The sequence below is a fragment of the Seriola dumerili genome, unplaced genomic scaffold (assembly GCF_002260705.1).
Source record: "Seriola dumerili isolate Sdu_G_001 unplaced genomic scaffold, Sdu_1.0 BDQW01000068.1, whole genome shotgun sequence".
NCBI classification, from domain to species: Eukaryota; Metazoa; Chordata; class Actinopteri; order Carangiformes; family Carangidae; genus Seriola; species Seriola dumerili.
In genome coordinates, this window is record NW_019174323.1 from 11,042,444 (window position 1) to 11,066,726 (window position 24,283).

The 24,283-nt window shown below is 38.8% G+C and overlaps 2 protein-coding genes across 2 annotated transcripts; both read right to left on the reverse strand.

The window, feature by feature from the left end:
- Positions 1 to 23: 23 nt before the first annotated feature.
- On the reverse strand, positions 24 to 15,556 carry LOC111219854 (speckle-type POZ protein). Its single transcript, XM_022742688.1, has 10 exons — positions 15,492 to 15,556; positions 7,343 to 7,546; positions 7,139 to 7,260; positions 6,480 to 6,631; positions 6,178 to 6,305; positions 5,879 to 6,056; positions 5,477 to 5,532; positions 4,143 to 4,265; positions 3,197 to 3,339; positions 24 to 1,757 (listed from the first exon to the last, which is right to left on the reverse strand). Exons 2-10 carry the CDS (start codon positions 7,418 to 7,420, stop codon positions 1,613 to 1,615), a joined length of 1,125 nt encoding a protein of 374 aa, XP_022598409.1. The 5' UTR covers positions 7,421 to 7,546; positions 15,492 to 15,556; the 3' UTR covers positions 24 to 1,612.
- Positions 15,557 to 16,815: 1,259 nt separating this feature from the next.
- cenpt (centromere protein T) lies at positions 16,816 to 22,862 on the reverse strand. Its single transcript, XM_022743268.1, has 13 exons — positions 22,676 to 22,862; positions 22,265 to 22,385; positions 22,041 to 22,185; positions 21,861 to 21,954; positions 21,538 to 21,674; positions 21,247 to 21,304; positions 20,939 to 21,084; positions 19,377 to 20,396; positions 18,606 to 18,929; positions 18,392 to 18,491; positions 18,015 to 18,179; positions 17,699 to 17,803; positions 16,816 to 17,294 (listed from the first exon to the last, which is right to left on the reverse strand). Exons 1-13 carry the CDS (start codon positions 22,759 to 22,761, stop codon positions 17,165 to 17,167), a joined length of 2,631 nt encoding a protein of 876 aa, XP_022598989.1. The 5' UTR covers positions 22,762 to 22,862; the 3' UTR covers positions 16,816 to 17,164.
- Between the last annotated feature and the right edge of the window lie 1,421 nt (positions 22,863 to 24,283).

Below are 24,283 nucleotides of genomic sequence, written 5' to 3' on the forward strand. Positions count from 1 at the left end.
AACCCGACAAAGTTTGCATTGCATTCAATACAAAATAGTTGTGGTTTATTCTTTTGGGAACAAAAAATGGCAACAACTAAGTGTCACTTCTCATAACCAGCGATATCTACAGGAAAGAAACGACAATGGTTCCTTCTATCGATTACCATTTTCCACCAGGTTCAAATGATAACTTCAAATGTATTTCATGTGGTTTGCCTTGGTGTGCATTTTTTTCACATTCTGTCTATTCTGAACATTAAAACGTGTTCATTTCAATTTCATTTCCCCTCAGTCTTCATGCCTGCAAAGAAAACATCTGTCCACTTTTTTTCAATTTCACGGTTGAAAATGCTTTTGTGGTACACAGCTTCAAAAACACTAGTTTCTGTACAAATTCCTATGAAAAAAATAGAAATGACAGTTCTGAGGAAAAAAAACAAATAAGAAATCCGTCATAAAAGAACATTAACATGCCTGATTGAATCATAATGTTATTTTGTAACCATTTCTTGACATTTCTTTCCCTCCTTTTGTTGTCTCCTGGTTGGTTTGTCTGGTGACACCTTGGATTTTATTTTCTCTCAAGGGCTACAAAGACAGATCCACACACAAAATACAATTTCCCCAAGAATGACATCCAGTTGTGCGTTGCTATTTCCTGTATCTTCTCTATACTGGTTTTTATTTCCATCTATTTAAAAAATGAAAACAGACTTAGATGAAGCTTGAAGAGTTCTAGAAGGGAGTACATGTGTTGTTTTTGTCACTTGCTGATAAATCTTCTTAAAGGGAACTTGTTGTTGGTGGTCCAGCTGGGTCTTTAGTCCATGAAGCTTGCTTCAATGTGTGCTTGCCTACAGTATTTCTACTTTACTGCTGGTAAGGGTTGCAAAGGGGTGACCTGTGACTTTAGTGCAATGTTTTCCCAACTTTCTTTGGGAAAATTATTTTGATGATTTTGTCCCATATCTGCTTTGTTTGACTAGCCCTTGGTTGTCTTTCTCGGGGGGCTTCTAGTTTGTAACTAACAGGCCCACTTATTCTTCTTTAGTCCCTCATAGGCCGATGTGGCTTCTCCGTCTGCTCAACCCCAAACACTAAGAACGGAGCAAAAAGAAGCCTTATGATAAAATAGACAGTTAAAGACTATATTTATCTGTACTTTTCCTTTAAGCCTCCGAAATTTCTAAACACTTGGCTCTTATTGGGATCTTGTGTCCAGTTCTTCTTTCCAAACGGATTCCATAGTAGGAACTAGCAGGATGTCGAAGGATTTAGTTTTCACACACGGAAAAGAGCACAATGTCAGATCTCACAATGCTAGAGCCGAGGAGAAAAAAGGAGGGGTGTTGTGGTTCTTTGTAAACGACAAACGTCCACTTCACGAGCCCACCTGTCCCTCTCTTCCATCTCCATCTCCTCCTCCTTCTTCCCTCCATCTTTAGAAGAGACTAAATACAGCAGGTTTGGATGGGGCAGAAGGGGGAGATTCGGGGGAGGCTGTAGGTAGTGTATTAGGTAACGGCAAGGGGAAAGGTTGTCCCTGTGTTTGAGAGCAGGTATCTGTGTGTTTCTGTGTTTGTATGCGTATGTGTGTGTATGAGTGTGTTGACGCCTTGCTGTGAGGCTGTTAAGATTGTTTGAGGCGCTTGCGTGGGGGTCCGAGGAAAGGGCACTGAGCTGACGCCAGGGAGCGGTAAGCTTCAGCCACCAGATGAGGATGAGACGCTACCATTGACTTCCATCCGGCCGTCTCCATCACCTCTGCAGCGTGGCTGGAGGACGGGGTGAGGGAGAGAGATGGAGAAACAAAAAACAAACGTTAGTTTAGGGAAAATCGATTTGTATAAACAAACATATAGAGCAGCATCTAATGATGCTGATGATGTTAATTCTCTGTTTTTTTGACGATTATTTCCTAGATTGCACAACTGGCACAAACGTAAGATTTTCTTTTTATTTCTGGAAATTACATTTGATAAAATAGGGCTCGTAATGTTGCATTAGAAGACAATTACATGTTCATGGGATCAGATATTCTTTTTGAGTCTTTTAGAGTTAAATCAGCCGTAATTGTTTTTAGTGCAGTTTAACATACAGGAGTCTTTGAAGACTCATGTAATGTGTTCTACTGCCATGTTGGGAATAAATTAATTACAAGCGAAATGAGTCAAATGCATCTTGCAACATCTTTATTGCTGAAACAGACAGTGGACTGAATCATCTCTCAAGCTGCCGAGAATTACCACTGTCACAGATAATGCTCAAAAAGAAGCCCAAGATGATGTGATCAAATGTTTTGTTTCGTCTGAACGTAAAGCTCACATAAGACTTACAACAAAGCTCATAGCCTACTTGTGACAGATAACTGCAGGGGTCAGAAGTCTGACCTCCAGCTTTTCATATTGTCTCATTTTAATACATTTCCAATTCCTAGCGAGGTAAAATATCTCACGAAGAAACCAAACATTAGAGACATGAATTCAAATTTGTGTAGCAAGTTAAACAAGTGTTTTTTCCCCTTCCTAACCCATCACATTAAATATTTAATGAAGCCTTCAGATTTTTCCTGTGACCCCTTTGGAGGAGTTTCGCTCCCCGGGTTTGAAATCACTGCAATAAGACATGATACAGAAAACTGGAAAACCTAATAAGAGGTTGAGAGGAAAGAAGTGGAGAATTTTCCACATTTCTGATTGAATAACGACCTTAATCCTGACTGATTATTCTTTCTGTCAATCCACTTTTCAACATATTGTTTCAGCCCTGTAAATATAAGTAATGAATCATATGTAGCTGGGGGAGAGAAACAATCTGAAGATATTTATGTGAGGTGAACATCCGTATAGACACATGTTCAGAGTTATGTATTATCACACATTCAGTCAACAGAGGAGGTGAAAGCATACCTAGTGAGGAGTCAGGCTGCCCTGATCCCTCAGAAAGCCTGGACAGGGTTTAATAATATCAGACACACTGTTTGAGGAGCTGACATGTGAGATAAAATGATCAATTGTGACACCAAGATAGGAGGCGTGAGGGTGAGACTGAGTCCTGGTACTGTTGGTAATGATGCCGAGATAAAGAAGAAAGAGATGTAACAAATCGACAGAGACAAAATGTGCAGTGGACTCTGTGGAGCTTTGAGTTTGTAAAACCGTGCTGGAGACCCAATTAAATGTGATGACAAGCTCTTTTAAGTGTGTGAACTCACTAGTTGATGAAGTCGACTGCCTGTGTTTTGAGCTGGTCGGCACTGTGCAGGTCGGCCAGGATGAGGATCTCGGCAGCGTTTTCCACAGACAGACTGGTGCACAGAGCGTCCTCGCACATGACCTTCAGTCTCTCCAGAGCATACTGAAAGAGAGGGGATGCAAGAAAATTAATATACGTTCCTTCTTCATTTGTATTCATTTGGTATTTGCTTTGACAGTTCAGGTGATATTTAGAAATATAATCTTTGAGTTCAAAATGACTGAAATGTCAATCCGGCCCTACTGTCTGTCATGTCACACCTCTAATAAACATACAGATAAACTATATCCAGTTTTTAAGATACAAACAAACAAACATGTCAATGCTCAACATCTGAGAGAAACCTCTGAGAAGTCAGTGTTGCATTCGTGTGTCACAGAGGACTGAGATCAGTGTGAAATCATCCAGCCTTTTCTTGAAATCCTGACGGCTTACTGGGCTAAGGTTTGGTAGATACTGTGCAGTCGTACCGTCCGTCTTATTACTAGTGCATGATGCTAACAAAATAATAAGCAACTTTCATCACATTACATAGTCAAGACTGCAATATTACATCTGTAGTAGCGTATGGTTCTGTCTGCATGACAGGACATGCCTGACAAAACAATCCAAATTCAATCAGTGATAGCTCCACAACTTTAAGGCCACAATGAACAACCTTGAGCTCTATGGATAAAGGACACTTGGGAGAATTTTGAAATGCTATAAGTCTCCTTGTCCCTAATTACCAGGCCAGGGTGAGATCTGAAAAACTCCTCCTCCTCCTTCCTAAACAAACTTCTAAATGAAAGAGACAACATCAGTTTACATCGATGCTAACCTGTTCTAAAAAATTCTCAACTGCAACTACTTCCAGTTCCCATCACAGTCCACAGAGAGCCGAACAGATTATACTGTTATGTTACCTTGTCAGCTGCTGCCAGCAAGTCATCGGCCATCTTGTCAAGGTTGGGAGCCTTGTCTGTGTAAATGAAGCACATCATCTCTTTGAAAACCTCGGGCTCCACATCGTTGATCTCCACACGGTTCTGACAACACACAAGGAATAACATGATTAAATTAAAGCACTTCACTTTGACACAAGCTTCAACTGCAGTATGTTCTACTGTTTTCATATATTTTTTTTATACATGATCTTTTTATACCTCTAATGCTGATATGTAGAAATGTGACTGCGAATAAACATCTTAAGATGGCTCAAAATCTTACAGCATGCACGTGTACATTTGAGGAAAGCAACAAATTACATTTCATTACTTATGGGGCTGTGAATCTCAGCACATCACATGCACAGCTGGTTAAGTCAATTCATGCTGTTTTTTTAAATAGAATAAGTTATTATTAGTTTTATCGTTTGAGCTTCCTTGTTCATCTGGTTGGACAGCTGCTCTTCCTTTGGGGTATTTGTGACTATTATAAGGACTGTAAATGGGACAATGTCGCAATATGAAAGCACACAGTAGGTGTGAGATTGGCAGGAAGCAACATGACCTTTAACAGAAAATGTGATATGAATGCTTCTAGTTTAACACTTTAAAAGTCAAAACACATTCAAGGTGTGTTCACAATCAGTAGAGATCAAGTATGTGCACATGACGTAATCCTGCAAGTAAGAAATAAAAATAAAATCCTGCCACGTCCAACTGGATTTTCTTATTGTTGTTGTCGTTTAATACATTACGAGTTTTAGTGGTATTTCATCAAGTAAATAATTAGGATTAATAGAGAACATTCTTTTACTATTTACTGTATGATAAAAACATAATTTTAAAATATATTTTTGCCCTGTATTCTATACGTGGCTAAAAACACAGTACACATTTTAAATATGTTTATCAGTGAGTGAAATATTGCTACTGCTTAGTCTGCTAGAAGTTTGCTACATAAAATCTAAAATGGCCTTGGTTTTAAAAATCATCTGGACAGCTTCTCCTGCAATTTCATTTCTTACAGTCGCATGTGCACAAATGGGGAAAAAAGCAATTCTCTGCTTCTGCAGCTTTGTCAGTGAAGGATGAATCCTGACCCTCAAGTACGGCAGGACAATTTCATTTCAGGTGCACTATCATTCAGTTTAACCAAACAGCTCTGTGCTGCAGCCATTTGACAGCACACAATCCTTCACTCACTTTAACCCTGCAACACAGCAGTGAAAATCTGAGCTTTTGAGCCATAGGAACAAAATGATTTTTTTTTTTTTTTTTTTTTAAATAAAAAAGCTTTTGGACCTTGGGCTCACCTTTTTGCTCTCCTCCATCTCATGCTCAAACATGGCGCTGAATACAGGGGACCGTGCTGAAAACAGTCATATGGAGAAAGATCAGGATAAAGGGAAAAATGTTAATATGTACCTAATTGTGGGATCAAGTCAGACATATCTGACTGTTGCTTAACAATTACTCATGCTCATTTAATTTTCAATTACTCTTTGAGAATTACTAATTCTTAATGACATACTCAATTACTCATGATTTATGTCTTTAACACACACATATAAATATATATTATGTGATTAATAGAGTTTAACATTTAAGGAAACATTTAAAAACCCTTACACACACACACACACAGTCAAGTATTTAAAACATGTAGAAGAGAGACAGAACAAAGAAAATAGATGGGATGTGTCTCATGTCTGTACCTGCCAGGATGGCTTTGTGCGCCTGAAACTCCTGGCCTGCCACACACAGGGAACAGTCTGTGAAGCGCGAGTTCTCCCACAGGCCCCCCAGCTCATCTGCTAGCCGGCAGTCAGGCACCTTCACCATGTTCATGGTGTTCTGCCCAGATATGTTGACTGAGTCCTGCACCACACTCACCTGAGGGAGAGACAGTGAATGTGATGCAAGACTCCAAAATGCTCTGTGTGCATCAAAAAACTGCTTGTAATGAGAAAAGGTTTAAACCAAGAAGAGTCTAACACCAGAACGAGGCAGCTACCTCACAGAAGAGCGTGAGCTTGTCGTCAGGTAGAAGACCGTTTGCCTCATCTAGGAGGAAGTCTCTCCGGATGAACTTTTTAAAGCCCCAGTCCTTCCCTTGGACAAAGCGGTATGCTCTCTGGCTTTCTGCAGGGAGACAGGACACAGAGGTCACAAAGATGTGAGCTCATTTAAAAGGGAAAAAAAAGGATCTTAAAAAAGTGCAAGTGGAAAATTGCAAACTCCACAGAGAAATGTTACATCTAGAATATGACTCTTAAATTGGTTTCTGTCACAGTTTGTTCTAACCAACTGACTCACCCATGGCTTTCGTCTCCTCTCCCTTGGCATTGAGGATGGAGAACTTGAACTTGGCGCGCACCTCGGCCTTTGGACAGCTGACCAGCAGCAGGTAGAGAGACAGATAGTCTTTGCTCTCCTCATCCAGGCCCTTAGGATTCACTCGTAAACACCTGATGGTGGCAGAAGGTGCAAAAGTTATGATCTCTAGTAAAGGGGGATAGAGGTAATAATGTATTAGTGATATCAAAGTGCACAGATTACACACAGCAACAAATTCATAATTTGTAAAACTGTATTCATGTTTGGAACTATTTTAATTTAAAATGATTTCATTAGATGCCATTAAGACCAGTGCAGGTAGAGATACTTATATTGATTATGGTATTATTTGTGTACCAATTCTAATAAATGTAAAATACGTACTACTACTACCACTGGGGATCTCATTGATAATTCACAAGTTTCTGCTTCGCTTGATAAACTAAAGACTTAAATTGGAGGTAGATTTAAAAAGACTTTCATAGCACCGAATGCCAGTAATAAGATTCTGGCATTTGTGACACTAATCAAACAGGGTGGGACTTTCTAGATGTTTCTCAGCAATCCACTTCCTTTGTAGCATAGTAAGACTACAAACACTGGAGATTGGAATATGAGCAGCTCTCTTGCCCACCCACCATTTCAGCTTATCATTGGCCCCAGAAGAGAAGGTGGAGCTCTTGATGACCTCGCCCATCTCCTCACGACAGAAGCTGAAGTTGTTGATGGTCCACATGTAAGAGAACTTCACCACTTTGATCTGATGGATGAATGCAAACAAACAAACAAAAAAGTCAGCAAAAGCATGGACACACCAGTTTAATTTAGGTTAAGGGAATTACCTGTGTATAGCACCAGCTCTCGGCCACAGGCCCGCTGGACATTTCCGCAGGGGGAGGGGGACTCGGGACTCTTGACATTGCCAGCGTGACAGAGGGTGTCGGGGGCAAGAGGGTGAGGGGGAGGAATCTGTCACTTCCACTCGTCAGCGTTCAGTCCTGACGTCCATCTGCATCAGTACACGCCAGATGGAAGCAGTTTGCCCCCTAGAAACAGACAAAGTGGGTGTCATTAACTGATCAGACAAAAATTTAAATCCCCTCTCCTTGAAGGTCCTTGAAAATCATGTTTAGCCTGAAACACAATCGTGTAACACAGAGACAAGTAATCACATACCATACAGAAAACCATGCTTTAACAGAGAAGAGCTCATTGTGATGCAACACACAGGCGCTCCATCTTTCATTAATCCAGTTAAGACTCAGTATCTTTTAATTCATGTGGCCACACCGTGAGCTGCTGTGGTTTGTTGTGTTGGGGCAAGATGAATTGTCCCTGACCCATCAGGGGACAGCAGGAGATCGATGGCCCATGCCTGTTCTAAGATCAATAGCCGCTGCAATTGCAATTAAGTCTCAAAAATGAACTGTAAATAAACAAGCTGTCTCCCAGGACTGTGGGGGGGGTTAGAGCCACTGGCCAAATCCAAGGTACCCAAATTACCTTCAAGTCACCAAGACCATGCAGATCTGTGATGCATACTTGCCTTCTCCAAGTACACACACACACTAACTCTCCAACAGCATGTAATCAGCCTGATGCCTAGTTACCTTCAGGAACTTTAACTGGTCAGCAATGACCATTTGATACCACAAAATATTTCATCCCAATACAATTCTGACTTCTGTCTCCTTCTCTCAGATATGAAGGTCCTTTGGCTGAAGATTATGGGTGAAGCCACGATGCAGTGAAGGGTAATTATCAAGACCTGTAAACAAAACCTTGAAAAACACAGCTCTATACCTAGTTGTTTATGAACTGCAACAACAAACTGCACTGAGCCACAAGGGTTGACAAGACAACATCAAAAATAACAAGGTAATTAAGAACTACAGCATTCTGACAGACTACTGTCAATCTAGTGGGACGTCGTCTGTACAGATTTTTAAAAGAAAAACTGGGTGTGGGCAGAACTATTTGGATTGGACTTTGAAATAAATTAAATTTAAATTAAATTTGTCTATGGTTTTCATTTCCTAGATGTATTGGTGTAAACATGACAGTTTGTTCAGGGTTCAGACTTAATGGGCTAGCAATACTGAGATCTCATAATTGTAAACACCACAAAAATATCTCCTACAATTTTTTTTAACACATTTTCAAAAAACAGAAAACCGAAACTGAGTGAGAGAGTGTCAAAACAGGTTAGGGAAATCATAAAGTATTTGAGTGCAATCATTGGAAATTTATTCGTTAAATTACTGAGAAATGGTGGAGCATGAAAACATTGCCCCATGAAAACAGAACATGCTGTTAAAATTACATTAGTAACCCCATATTAGCAGCATGAACAGAAATCCTTGACTCATATTGGAAAAAAATCCCCAATCCAGTGGAAAAATGCCTATTACTGGAGACAAGCTCTGAGGGTTTTAGTAGCAGTAGTGAAGACAACATGGACAAAGTAATAAACTAGAAGGCTGCTCATCAGTATCACTGCTCTGATAAAAGATGTACAGGTATGTATTGCCTGCATTTCTACACCTGTGGTAGAGGATGAGAATAAATTACCCTGCACTGGAAACCATCTTGACACAATGCCGGACTCATAAACCTTCATCGTCTTGCAACAAGGTCGGAGACTGAATGCACTGCATTTCACCCTATCACTCCTGTGCAATACTAGTCAGTTTCTTTCCTGGCCCTGATACTGTTAATCTGTGTGCATTTTGTCTACTGTTCAATATCTTTTCCCCTGTTACATCAGCCCTCTAACCATCCATACATCACTACCTTTTTCTCATACCCAAAGCCTTTAATGTCCTTATCCATACATTCAATTTGGGTCAAAACATACAGTAACAAATTGTGACAGCTGGAAACTGAGCTTTGTGCTCCTGATGATTATGCTGAATGAAAGTGATACACAGACAATGATGTTGCTTAGAGGCTGTGTGAATAGTAAAATCTGAACAGACTGACAACTGAATGCATGTGACACTTAAACAGATTTGCATTGGTCTAAAAATGTGTTTTGTTGCTGAGCACACTTAAAGCCCCACAAATCCATGGTGCACCGAGAAAGATGTTGTCGTTTTTTCCAGCGGATTAGACCAACACTTTGGAACCAACAGAACACAGCTTTGTGGTTAAATATTGTTGCTTCTTAAGATGGTTCATGGAGAATGACATTGTGTCTCGAGCCCCTATAATATACTAATTCTACCTGGGATTTGAGTATGCAGAGTGATCACACCGATGAGTCGAGGGACAAAACAGACATCTGTAACCTTTGTCCCACAACTCAATGCTCAAAGGAAATCAGTGGTAGAAAAGGAAAAAGATCTTAAATAAATCAAACTTGGGATGGTGCTGAGAAGACCTCATGAAAATATCAGACAATAAAATATAGAGAACTAAATCTTTGAAAAAACATTCAGCTTTTTCCTCTTCTCATTTATCAAAGCACAACTTCAATAACTTCCTGATAGCACAATAACGTTTCGTACATACATTGGAATAAGGACGTATTCTACAATATCTTCGACCCACTAACAGTATAGTATAATAGTCTACACAGTCCCAAGATGTTTACACAGTAAAACACCTTTTTGGATAGGACAGGATGCTCATAGCATGAATATCCTGATAAAAACTGCTGGAACAGAGTGATACCACTAAGTCACAGTCAAAGTAGACAATTAGCTAGGTGGAGCAGAAAAAAACAACCTGTTCTTGAAGTAAAAAGAGGTCTTTATGGGAAAAATCTGAGTGTAACTAACAAAGTATACAAGAACATTGCCACTTTGAGTATGTGTGTCCTGATTAAAGTGCAGATATTTATTCAAATGTGACCTCACAAATGTGACCTTGTTGTCGTACTGAAGTTATTCACTGCTCCAATTACATTACTCAGTCTAACCCACACAAAACAATCCATATCAGATGCTTGGTTCTGCCCAGTTCCAAGACTGTCTTTGCAAAATTCAATGAATGAAGAACCAACCAATCTTGTTGATTCTTTAACAGTGGCAACTGGTAAGATGGAGTGAGACGATGAAGATAGAGGAAGGTGGTGCAGGGAAAGAAAATGAAAAGTAAAGTGATAGAGAAGCCAAATGGAAAAACAGCTGGCGAATGAAAGATGGGCCACCATCTGCGGTACCATTGTAAGAGATAAATTGCCACAAAAAGAGGTTAGATGAAGACAAAAGAAAATCAAACAGAGGTATGAGAGAGAAATCAAATCCAGATTCTTGGACAGGACTGCATTGAAACTTAAGGCCTTACACTAGGAATGCTCAGTTTAATATTTTTGCTGACTGACAGCTAACACTCGTTAAGCAACCATTAACCGTTAACCAACAAGATTAAAATCTACTATGTAGAATAGACGAATGTCTCTTAACAAAATGTATATTGAGTGCACCATAAAAGTCTGTCCCTGTAGAAAAATATTAAACAACTTATTAAATTAAATAGCAAATAATAGTCAGACTTTCTAATCTACAAGTAGATTAACAAAACAAAAACATACACTGAATCCTCCAGCACCAAGAGCACCATAACAAAAACCTCCTCTACTCTCACAGTGAGTCAGAGCTGTATTAGGTTACTGCTAATGAAGCTTGACATTTCCTACTGTTGCTCCTCCACATTAAAACTTGGCACTGACTGACTGCGCTCATTCAACAAAAATGCATCTCAAAATCAAAATAGGGTAATTTTCTTAAATTTTTTGTCAGCAGATCAGTTTTATTTTTAACAAGAAGAACAAGAAGCAACAGCCATGGTCAGCTGTTAGATGAAGCGCTGCAGATGACAGGCTGCACACCACCTATTTCTCATCAAGGTAACCAACTTTACTGTGTCCACATGTACCATGTGTAAACAGATACACCAGTTACTCTTCTGTTGTTTGTCTGACAAAGTACCTGGTCAGGAAGTTTTTGTTGTGGTATTAAACTGCTGTTACTTACTTACTGTAAACATGGAAACAACAGGGGTCACAAAATCATCAAATTACAACTTAGAGTTTCTCTCGCCTCACATGACTCACAATCAGTAACAACTAGCTTCCAAAAACAAAACACACACTACCACCAGTAAAGCCCAAAGGCAAGAGTATTATAGATTCTTATAGTTGTCAGCTGAACTTTAACCAGACGATCTATACACTTATCACCAATATACATTGATTATCTGTGTCTAATAATCCGAGCAAAAACTAATACCTGATAAGGTCTTTAAAATCATAAAGACTACAATTAAAATCCAAAACAGTAGAAAGCAAAGATATTTAAACATCAATTCAAAATCTAGGAGATCTAGTAAAAGAAAACAATCTATGAACCCACCAATCATCACAATTTTAGAGAGAAGCAAACTGAGTTTGTTTTTTACTTTTCCACATTGATCCTGTGAAGAAAAAACAGAAATATTTCTGGCCACAAATAACCCAGTAACTACAAGCACAAACACAGCCAACATTCCCTTGGCTTAGTAAAAATTGTCTACTGATAGGTCATACTATGTGAGCAGACTTGATTGATGTGAGGACATAATATTGTAACTCTTGCTGCCCAAAAAATTAGCACTAATTTGACTCATATGAATTACATTTTCAGGAGAGCAAGATCAGAGAGCAACAGAACAAGATGCAGGAAATGCAAGAATTAGGAAAAGAGGAACATAGAATTAGATTTGTAGGTTAAAAAAAACAAAAAAACAAACTAAAATCCTTCACGTCTGAAATCACAATTAAAATGCATGAATTTATATCTGTGAAGAGATGGTAGATAAGGTGGCAGTTATGACCACAGAGCTTTTTTTCCTGACATTTCACTCACACCGACCAAAAACTAAGGAGAAATCGATCTCTGCTCCAAATTAAAGACTGGAGGTATGGAGGTATTTCAGATGGCAATTTCCAAGGGGGATGAAAATATTGCAACCCTTGTCGAAGTGTCAGTGAACAAAATGTCTATTTCCAAAGCTTTGGTCTTGGAGGACTGCAGTAAGCTACAGACAAACCTTAAAACTATAATTGGTACAGGGACCGGGGATCGATTGCACAGCGCGTGTTGGGCCTCTGTGGGAGTGATTTCGTATTCTGCCCTTGGTCATGGTGCTCTTCCTTTCCTAAAAACGCAATCTCAGAGAGGTATGAACTATTGATTTTGCCACAGCGATCAGCTTGCCTCGCTCTCATCCCTGACTTTGTGCAGACCCACAATTACACTGAAGGAGATTTGACAGGACAAAAAAAAAAGCATTAGCAACCAGGCTTTACCACCTGCCTGTACTTCCTCACTAACCCCTCCTCACTTCGCCCAGGCTTGGGAGGTTAAAGGGAGGAGGGAACTCAATGCATATCTAATGTCTCCAGTCACCTGGTTCACACCATTACAAACACTAACACTTGACATGTTGACCTGCAAGGGCAGACAGACACTGGTGTAGGCTGCACAACACTGTAAGTAGTCCAGACACTAAAGTTTCACAGGGGGGCCTTAGGCTCACGCCAGTAGCAGTGGAACTGCTGCTACATTCATTTACAATAATAACGATAACTTTTGTTTTTCTTTTATTAGCATCACTGGCTTTATTTTTCTTGTAAACTGCAATGAACAGACATGAAACAATCTTTTGGAGCCACAAATCTCACAAAAATATCATGTGATTTCCTCTAAAATGTTTACTGTTCACAATTTTAGACAGTAGTCTGGTTCATAAAAGTTATCAGAAATCAACCTCAGTATTCATACGATACATGTACTGCAGCTCAATTTTGTTTTTTGATATTGTCATGATACCAAAATTGTATCATTGTTCAGCCCTCTTGCAGACAACTAAACCACAGGAATGTTTATGTATGCAATTACCAGAGTTCTCTGATGTTGCTCATAACATTGTGAGAGATAACAGGATGAAGTCTTATCACTGCTGTAAAACAGAGCTTCAAATTTTAACTGATGCAGCCACATCTGACCTCAAGTTCCAACTAACTACCAACTTTTTGTTTCTCACCAGATAGGCAAGTATTTATCATACATGACATTTAAACTTACTTAAGTCACAAAAAGCCATTTAGTGACTTCACAAAAAGCCTGCAGGTTACTCTGCCAATTGCTGTTGCCAATTTTAAGTAAACTATAATTACAAACTAACAAAATTAATTTTTGTTTCACACATAAAAGGAGTTAGGTCTTAGGTAAAGCTCGACAGTGGAACACAGTTCATTGTATGAAGCTGTGCAAATATATGATTTTACTTTTATTTTCCATAATGTGATATATACTGATATTTAAAATCTTCTAAATAATTATAAACATTGTGATAATGATTTCAACCATAGCACCCAGCCCTAACCTAAATCAAACAATAATAACAATAATCTTTGCCATTCAGCAGTAAAACACTTAACTGACTAGGGATGGAGCAAAAGTTTGTGATTCAGTTGTAATATAAAAAATGTAATCACATGTCACTACATTGAAATCTGATTTGAGACTTCAATCACAGTTCATCATCTTCCAAATTACATTTGTTGTCTTAAATTGTTTGAGAAATGGCTCAAAGATATTGGATTTTTCCTTTGGGTCATCACACAAAAATTGAACTCAGCTAAACTGAGTTATGTATATTCAGTGTGTGTAGAAAGCAAAATGATGAAGTCAGGAGAAACTTAAATTAGAGGCCATTTCAAATCTGCTGTGTGGCGGGTTTCGGACTTTAAAAATGGCAAAAATGGGCAACAAGACAACTAAAAAGACTGCGAATCCAGCAAGACAGTCTTGCCTTGCAGATAACACTCATTACTTCCCAGTCTATTCTTTAATGTTATGTTTTATTATTACAACAGTATGCAAGTAAGCACTCTTGGCTAGAAGCATATAGACTTTTCCCTTGACAATTGTCCTTAAAACTATGGCAAAGAGACCATAGTATCCCACTAAATTTAAACATCTGTAAGCACTGCCAACACAGATTATCTTCTGAAAGATAAAAATTAAGTTATGAGCATGATAAGGACTGGAAGTATTTCTATCTTATATATTGTGGTGTTCATATTAATGTGTTCACCACCTGTATGGTTGCATGAGAGACACAAAAGACCCCTATCAATAAGAACAAATTACATTATAAGAGATAATCACTGCTGTGGTGCTTGGTCTGTTTCCAGTGAACCTGACTCAATGACTGTTCACTCCCTCAGGGTCACACTTTACTTTAACTCATCCCTTTCTACCCAGACAATTATAAATGACAGCTCTCAAATAACTGGTTCCTAAGCAATTTTATAGACCATTACTTGCGAAAACAGACCATAAAAACATGAGCATTTCGAAGTCTGAACCTTCTACATTTAATTATCCATGAAGTTGTTCTAATGAGAAAATATAATAAAAGGCCCAGGACGTACATTGTTCCTGAATGCCATTTATTAACCACAAATGTATAGGCTTGCATGTATTATAATGGTAACACGAAGAATGAACGTAGCCATACATGTCTTTCTTTTAATTTAACCCGCTAGGTTTATGATTGTAACAGATTGTTGTTGAAGAGAAGACACTTTACAGTAAATGTAGGCGGTGACAGTAGCAGGTAGTTAACCTGCTAACAATACAGATAATCGACAATGGTGTCTTTCTTTCAATCCGCTCTTTACTTTTACCTACGCGTAAACATATAAAGTGCCTATAGAGGAAAACTTATACATCAAATCCGGGGTCTGATACCGTTAAAACATATTTACACTCCAGTCAAATAATCCAGACAATCTAACGATAGCACGCTAGCTAACTCGACCGAGCTAGCTGGCCAGTTAGCCCTATTCCTGTGTAGCCGCTAACCTAAGCCAAACAAAAAGGTCGGGGAAAATGCCACAAAAACTGTGAGTCAGTATAAAACACGACAGCCTTTACCGTGTTAGTTAAAGTTTTTTGTCTTTATATTGCTTTATCTTTAATTTATGGACGAACTCACCTATATGTTGAGTTAAATTGTAACGCTAGCTGTCCGGGATCTTCTGTTGTTATTAGCTAGGCTAGCTGTCTGTAGAACTGGCAGACATTGAGTTTTGTCTCGCAAACAGCACCCCCTGTTGTATTGGAGTGATTCCATCGCCCATCAATAATGGAAAAAGTTGTAACAAATAAATAAATTATTGTGTTTTAGACTTTAATCCCAAGGGTCAGCAATCAGGTATCATGGGCCAGTTTTTCCAGGATTTTAATGAGATTTTGTTTTATTTTTGAGTATTTTACTTCATTTAAGTTTGGGATTATATTTGAATAAAGATGCAATGTATTAAGTTAATATACACAAGCCAACAGAGGCACAACAGCTTATTGATATGAATTATTTCGCAAAAAATAAATTATATATTACTCAAATATGATAGGCTATTTGTGTTTTGTGTTATTATTATTATTATTATTATTATTATCATTATTATTATGTTACCAGGTCATATTTTTTGGGATTCACACAAGACTTGTATATATAGCCTGGTGTTGCCTATAGTATATTGATGAGAATTTATGCAAGTTTTGATGCAAACTATCCAAGTCAATATATTTGTGTTGGCAGGTCAGATGTGGTCCACAAGCTATTTGCCAACCACCTCTCTAAACCAGTGTATATATATATATATATATATATATATAGGTTTAGTTCATCTTGTATGGATACTCCATAATAGCTGAAATAGCTCTTCCTTGCCTGTTTGTAAGAGGTGAAAATTAATAACTAGTTATTGCTCTATGTCGATAAGTCATTCACATGGATGCACTGCCTCAATTTAATTTTACCACCACTGAAAACCTATTTATCTTAATTTAATCAGCAGAGTAGATGAGCTATTGCCTAATGCCAAGATTATTAACACAGCATGCCAAGATTAACGGATATCGACCCTTAAAGGTTGAATTTAATTAAGATGTGAATGGAATTAATCTCTGGATCCATCAGCTCACCTTGAATGTCTTTAATACATCTTTATCCTCTGATGTTCAAGAACCAAGGTCTTTGCCGCAGCCATTTTCTTTTGTGATAAACTGTGCGAACAAACTTCGAATGTCGACCGTCGTGTTTGATTAAGTTTTCCATTGATACAGCTGCAGTTGTTCGCTTCAGTTCGACTGACTTCGATAAGGCCTAAAGTCACTTATAATGAATTTGCTCCATCTAGTGGACACAGGCAAAGCACTGCAGTTCATCAACAGCTACAAATAAAGCACAGAAATATGATATGAAACAGGGAACTTTATTTCAACATTTATTCATTTTACTAATCTGTGCACCCTTCTTTTGTTTCATGCTGTCAGAAAATATATGCATCAAAAGGTAAATGAAGAAAGCTGACATATACTTGTAGTAATCTTAAGTGATAATAAAAAGCGAATATCTGCATAATCAACCCTCACCTATTACAGCAACACAGAATAGAAATTAAGAACGATAGAAAGAAAAATACAGACATCACATACAAAAACTGATGTTTTGGTAAATAATATCAACAAATATTTACAAATTTTACATCTTTATATTCTGACTAACAGCACTACAAACAGAGACAATCAAATGCAGTGTAAGGAAAATATGTTGCAGTCAAAGAGTTTCAATCAGAAAAAAATATGTAGCTGTACATAAAACATTCACCTTCGTTTTTTAGGGATAACAACATTTCCACTGGTTGCAATGGGGATCAGGAGCTTGCGCTGCTCCATGCGAAGATATTTTTCAATAAGCACTTCCACCGGCACCTTGTCATTCACGTAACCCTGCCTGCAGAGTGCACAAACAAAAGTGAAGTTATCAGACTAAATATGGAGCTCAAGCTTGCCAATCTAGAGGTCAGTATAATACTAGTGTGCCAGTTCTTTGCCTGTTCAGCCATCTCTATAATTCTTGCTCTTCTTCATTGAGAATTGATGCGATCTCTACTTCATGTCTCAGGACTGTGTTTAGAATCTAACAAGCATACAAGTGGATCCTGAAGTGACTGCTACACTCATGGTTCTAAAGGTTGTTCATGGGCATTTTATTTCAAAGCTGGTCTAATCAATATTTTATATTAACAATGGGTCAAATAGGTCCATTTAAAGGGATGAGTTTCTTGGCACATCAAAAAGTCATTAATCCTGTCCTTAAACCACAAGCATGCTCCCTTGAGCACACAACACACTGACCTTTTCAACAGAAGTTCAGCATCCTCAACGTCTATGGTTTTTCTCTTTGCATGACTTGCATACGTCTCCAAGTCATCCGCCAGCCGGTCAAAGAATTTATCCATTCTGTTAAAATTATGGCATGCATCAGTTATCTCAACGACATACATTCCAAATTCCAATGATAAAAATATCAAAAATGCTAACTGGCTTTAAAATGATTTCAGTTCTTTTCAATTCCAATAAGTGGCTCAAAACAATGTCTCGCAATCCATTTTGTTGTTTAATTCGTTCAACTCTCTTTAAACTAAAAATATCTATAGTCATGGTTACTTACATTTCTTTTAGGGCAGGGTAAACATCGGCAGAGACCTTTGTTTTGGCAAAGTGCTTGAACACACCCATAAGGTAGTTCTTAGGAAGGCCTGCTTCTTTCTTAGTTGGCGCTCTCTTCCTCCGCACCTGCTTAGGTTTAGCTGCAGGTAAAGCTTGACTTGTACTACTGGTGGTACAACAGACATTAAAAGAACTTGTCAGTAACATAAAATTTTAATTACTCTGGCCTTCAGAGAAACACAAGTTAATATTAACTTTTTTAAAAACTGTATTTGACATCTGACATTCTGCACAATGTTTTATCAGCCTGGGACCTGTGGGACATGATTTTCTAATGAAGGGACTAGTTGTTCCAGTGCAACAGGAAGAGCAACTTGCCTGGCTTGAATATTTTTAAGAACCGAAGGTGAGTCCAGAGGATCAGGGCGAAAAAAGTTCCTTTTCTCTCTGACAAATGCTGGAGTCGTGCAGGGGAACTCTGAAGAGTTTACAAAACAAAACATTTCTTTAAAATAACATGAACACGCACACGCACACGCACACACACACACACACACGCACGCACGCACACATACACGCGCGCAAAACTGACCCTCAGTTTCTTCACCATCTTCTTCTTCATCCTCCCATTCTTCCTCCTGTTCAGCAGGGTCCTCAGCAGCAGCTTCTTCAGGTGAAGCATTATGCAGGTGGCCGCTGTCTTCAATATCATGCGTCACCTGCAGAAGATGAAAGGAGTTCTCTTTATCAGCACTCGGCTCGGCCTCTGTACAAGAAGCATCTTCCTCTCCATGGGTTGAAGACTCAACGAGGTCAGGCATCCCAACATGAGGCTGGCTGCTCTCATGGCTTCCTGTTTCCAAGCTTCTGTGTAGATCAGTGGCACTGAGTGCTTCGGACTTGCCCTCAGACCATCCTACAGGCAAGCAGCAAAATTTAAATAAGAAAACTCACTTTAAAATACCCTTTTGTCTGACTTCATCACAGTACAAGTATGATGTATATTATGTAATACGTCTTTTAACAGTCAGCTGACAATAAAAACAAAGTATTATCCATGCTATTATGAAGCGATTAGTGAATGAATCTATAATAATCAAAAATAATTCTAGAACAATTTTCATAATTGATCAATTCTTTAAGTTGATTCTTCTCATGGGCAATTTCTTCACCATCAGTTATCTATAATAATAATAATAATAATAATAATAATAATAATAATAATAATAATAATAATAATAATAATAATAATAATAAAATAATAATAATAATGGAAACCAAAACATAAAAATAATAAGAACAATAATCATTTTTAGTTGCATCCCTATTATCCACAATAAAAGATCATATTTTTTGACCATACCTGCATCTGTGGCATCTGCTTCTGTAACAGGCATAATGAGTCCACCCTCAGAGCGATGAGCCCTTCGACTAATGTGCTCCAAGTCATGTTCCAGCTGTTCTGATACCTGCTCACCCCCTTCCTCCTCCTGTTTCCCATCATGCCCATCTTCGGGCTGAGACTCAGCTATATCCCCATTTTCCTCAGATTGAGAACTTGCTGCAGGTTCTTCTTGATCACTGTGATCTTCCTCTGCATCCCCCTCTTCCTCAGACAGAGACCCGTCTTCACCATCCTCCTCAGATTGAGAATCAACTGCACCTTCTTCTTTTACTTCAGTTTGAGATTCAGCTGCACCTTCCTCCTCTTCTTCAGTTTGAGAGTCCAGTGTAACCTCCTTTTCCTCAGACTGAGACCCAGCTGCAACATCCTCTTTAGGCTGGGAATCAACTCCACCTTCTTCTCCTTCCATTTGGGAGTCAGGTACAACATCTTCTTCCTCAGACTGAGACCTGCTTGCAACATACCCTTCGCTGTGAGGATCAGCTGCACCTTCCTCTTCTGTTTGAGCTTCCACTCTGTTCTCCTCTTCCTCAGACTCTGCTGTATCATGGCTTACACAAGGCTGAGATTCAGGGTGACCATCAGTACTCTTCCATTCCTCCATTCCTGCATCCACATCTTTCTCCGACTGCAACTCAGAAGCACATTCTTCATTCTGAGGTTGTGCCATAACCTCCTCCTCAGTTGGAAATACATACATTGACTTGTCTTTCCCCAGCTTGCTCTGCTCTGCTTCCATCTGCGTTATGTCTCTCATCTGTCTCTGAAGCTGAGAAGCCATCACTGTGGGTTTGTCCTGCGTTGCAACATTGTAAAAGCTGGAGGCCATGGCATCGGGCTGGGTGTAGAGGGCCGTGTTACAGTTGACAACGTCAGTCGTGATATCAGGTTCACTGAGTTCGCTTAGGCCCAGGGTGAAGCCGTCAGAGTAGGTGGTCTCTTGGAGACCTTGCTCCACTGGGGCAAAGCTGCTCACTCCTGGGTGAGGGGAAGGGAGATAATGAGAGAAATAAGAGCATTAACAGCAACTCTGAACACAGCAGCTATAGACACAGTTCTTTTAATGTACAGTATATCTTTCTTTTAATGTACAGTATATTACAGTATTTGCTCCTCCCTTCCAAAAAGCAACAAGCTACCTCTGCTTCCTCCCAGCTGCTAGCTAGGGTGGGTCACTTTGAAGTATAAAGTGGCCAGGTGTTGAAACTGTTGAAACTGTCAATGATTCAATTATTCAATTAATCAATCAGTAAAATGTCTAATTTGCAGTAAGTATAATGAATTAATTGCTTTTGTCAGTTTTACATAAAAACACAATCATAAGTCACAGCTGTGCTGGTATTAACTTGCTTTTCCTTGTTTTATATCACTGCGTTGTATCACTGCTGTTCAGTCTCAGTATATGGGTATTTGTTACTATTTTTGACACCTCACAGAATAATTTGTGCTCTTGTCAACCTGTAATACATATTATCACAAATGTGAAAAAAAAGGTTTGGTAAGTAGAGTATTATAATCACCATGATCATTTCCCATCTGCCATCTATTTACAGCAGCTCCAAATTCTTCCTCTGTGATTTTTCGACGGTTGGAAACTTTTCTCTGCAGGCCCCTTTTCTCAGTTTGAACATCCACAAAGGGTGTTTTTAGACTCAAAGAAGTAGAACTGCAAAACAGATTGGGCAGACCTTATAGTAATGAGTCATTCACTCGTTAACATTGTTATTGTCTAACTGTTGTGAAATCACAAAAATAGATTTGCTTATTGACATCACTCACTGCAAATCGGACAATGCCTGATCAGAGTCAACATTTTATATGCGTTTACCTTGACAAAGAAAGGGATGAATGGTCACTTATTGATTCTTCATTTTCCTCTTCAACATCTGTAAACATAAGCATCTGTCAGCTAATCAGTAAAACATGCATGGTAACTGTTCACTGATACAGCTCAAATGTTTCCAAACACAAGCTTCCCATTCTTGTAGCAGCAGCTACAGCAGCAACACTCCATGTTGTCCTATAGTAAAAGAATGACTTTACAGGAACAAACAGTTAAAGAATCTTATACAATCATGTTCAATTATTGGAGCCCTATCAGTAGTGGCTTTGACCTTACCTTTTCCATCTTTAAGTCGTTTTTCAAAAGCTGTTACATTAAGGCTCCGACGAGGTCTCTTTCTGCTCAGTCCCTTTCCAGTGCTTAGTGTATTGCCAATAGTTAAATCAGGCAGATCCAGTCCAGAGAGCTCCATACTGAAAGCCAAGAAAATATAAATTCATCATAATTTACCCATTTGCATACAAACAGCCAACATTGATGGAGAGTTTGCCAGTAAAGTGGAATTTTGTTAAAGCCCCACAATGATACAAGAAGTCAATTCCTTACAACTAACTACTAATGCAGGTATTAAAACTCTGTGGAATACACACGCAGCTCACCTTGGACGCTTGCTGGTAATGCTGGAGTTGGCTGAAGGCAGCTGTGGCCCTTCTGACACAGCTTTGTCATGAACCACTGGGGACCTCACAGGTTCTGAATTACATGATAAAGGACATGCTTAAAAGGACAACAAACAGCTGCAGCATGATGTGTGAAGAAAGTCTGGAAAACGCACATACCTGTCCTCAGGATGTTCCTGAGTATATGTCTTGGTGTGTCTCCATCATCAAACAGCACTGAGGCTGGGCCAGGCGTATTAGCCTTTCTGAGCACGAACGAGGCAGTCTTCCTTGTAGTAGCCGGCAGGGACTTCCTGGTTATACTCTGGAAGTAAGGTAGATAAATCAGCTTTATTAGACTCAACATGTTCATTATCACCATATATTCTTCCCTTCTTCCTCACCTCACGCATTTTATGTTTCAAGCTGCGCCTCAGAATGTCCTGTGGGGTTCGGGCTCCAGCATCTTTCTTGCTCAGTCTATTGCTGCGTCGGGTCCCGCTGGTACTCTGCACTTTGGAGGCACTGGAGACAAGACAGCACAAAATGAATTGAGACTCATTTGTAACAAGCTAAAAATCAAGAATTTCTGTGGCACCTTGTCTTAATAGTGCTCCACCTCCTGTGTCAGGTGTGTTAAAGTATTTTTAATTCGTCTCCATAGTTTTTCTCAGTGTAATTCAAGTTCAGCAGTTACACATTCAGCACAGGCTTAATTAACTTACTGCTTACATACCAGGTCGACATTTGAAACACCGATCATTTGACTGAGTACTTTACCAGAAAAACTTAAACAGTAAAGACAGAAGTGCTACCTGCGGGTGATGGGGGTCCTGGGTGGCTCGGTGCTGAGGATATTTTTCAGCAGGACCCGAGCAGATAAATCCTCCGTATGATCCATTTAGAGACAGAGTAGCTGTTAGTCAGCTGGTTAGCTGATGTTAGCTAACAAACGTTAACTAACAGTAAAACAGTAGCGTTAACCGTGCTAAATTGCAGCTTTTGATAAATAAGTCGATTTTGCCGAAGAGCACTGAGTCCAACAAGCGGAGCCAAACCAAGGGCAGGGTCATTTATTACCGGTTTTATCTAATTAAACGTTATTTATCCTCTATTTTCTGTCTAATGTTGTCCAGCTCAACGGATTCATACCTCGTACTGTCCCGCGTTATTTTCAAGTGAAACCTCGCGAGAAGATATTTTTCCTCTTCAGCTCATTACTGCCACCAGCTGGTGAATCCAGGGAGAACACGGAGTTCAGTGTTAGATGAAAGTATATATCTTGTTGCTGAGTTGTTTGAAAACATTTTTTTAAGTCAATTCTCTACATCTTTGTTTGTTGGCATGTGTAGAATCGACCTCCGTTTACAAACAAACACATAATAACATTTAAGACACAATGAGAATAGAAAAAGAAAAATCCAAAGGGTGTATTTGTCAAATATTTTCATTTTTAAGATTTTGCAGTGAATGACTGGTGATGAGTTCTTGATGATCGATATTGATTTTGAAAGCCATATCCATTTTATGTTTATAAAACTACAAAAGAAAAATAATAAAATTCAGTCAAGTAAAAGTTGCTCATAGTAACATGGTGTCCCTGCAGGTAATAGAATTTATCTATTGGTTAGTGTAACGTTACACTGCTGGCCACAAAAAGAACAACAGCTACTGGAAATTAAATAAACATTAATTGGGAAAATGTTTTATTATCTTTAAAGGAACATTTTGTATTAATAAATTTGACGTGGTTAATGAGAAATCTTTATGAAATCTAATGTTTTATATTTTAAAAAGAGAGATCATCATCAAAAAGATTTATCATCCACAGAATCAGCCAGTGGTGGTCACCTCATCTGACTTGCTGTGCTACCACTGACATCCATGACAACAATAATCTCATGAAATCAAGGTATAGTTTTTCAGTCAGGTGGTTCTCCTTCTCTCCACCACCAATGGATATTTCACAGACTGAAATATCTCAACGCATGATGAAAAATGAGTGTACGTCCCCTGACCTAGGTGCTTATTGGCTCACGTGCTTACTCAACATTATGTTTTACATGTGCTCTTCATTTCTGTTTAACTGTATAGAGGACCTGCTCTTACTGCCTGGCCCTGGGTTACTGATTCACTACCTTTCACCACTCAGTGCTATTTCTCAAAGAGGTCTTGTTTTATCTGTCTTTCTGAAAAGCCAAAATTTGTTCCTGGGGTTTCCTGCCAGTAACATTTTAAAATACTTTTTTTATGATTTTACTAAAGATAAAAGACTAATTATTTATCAGCATTAATCTACCAATCCCTGTGAGAGTTTCACACTTACTACCAAAAGTCAGGTACAGATAGTGATCTTATAATTTAAAATCATGTTGAAGATATAGTGGTTAACAGTGTTTTTGTTTAAGAACTAGGTGAAAGTA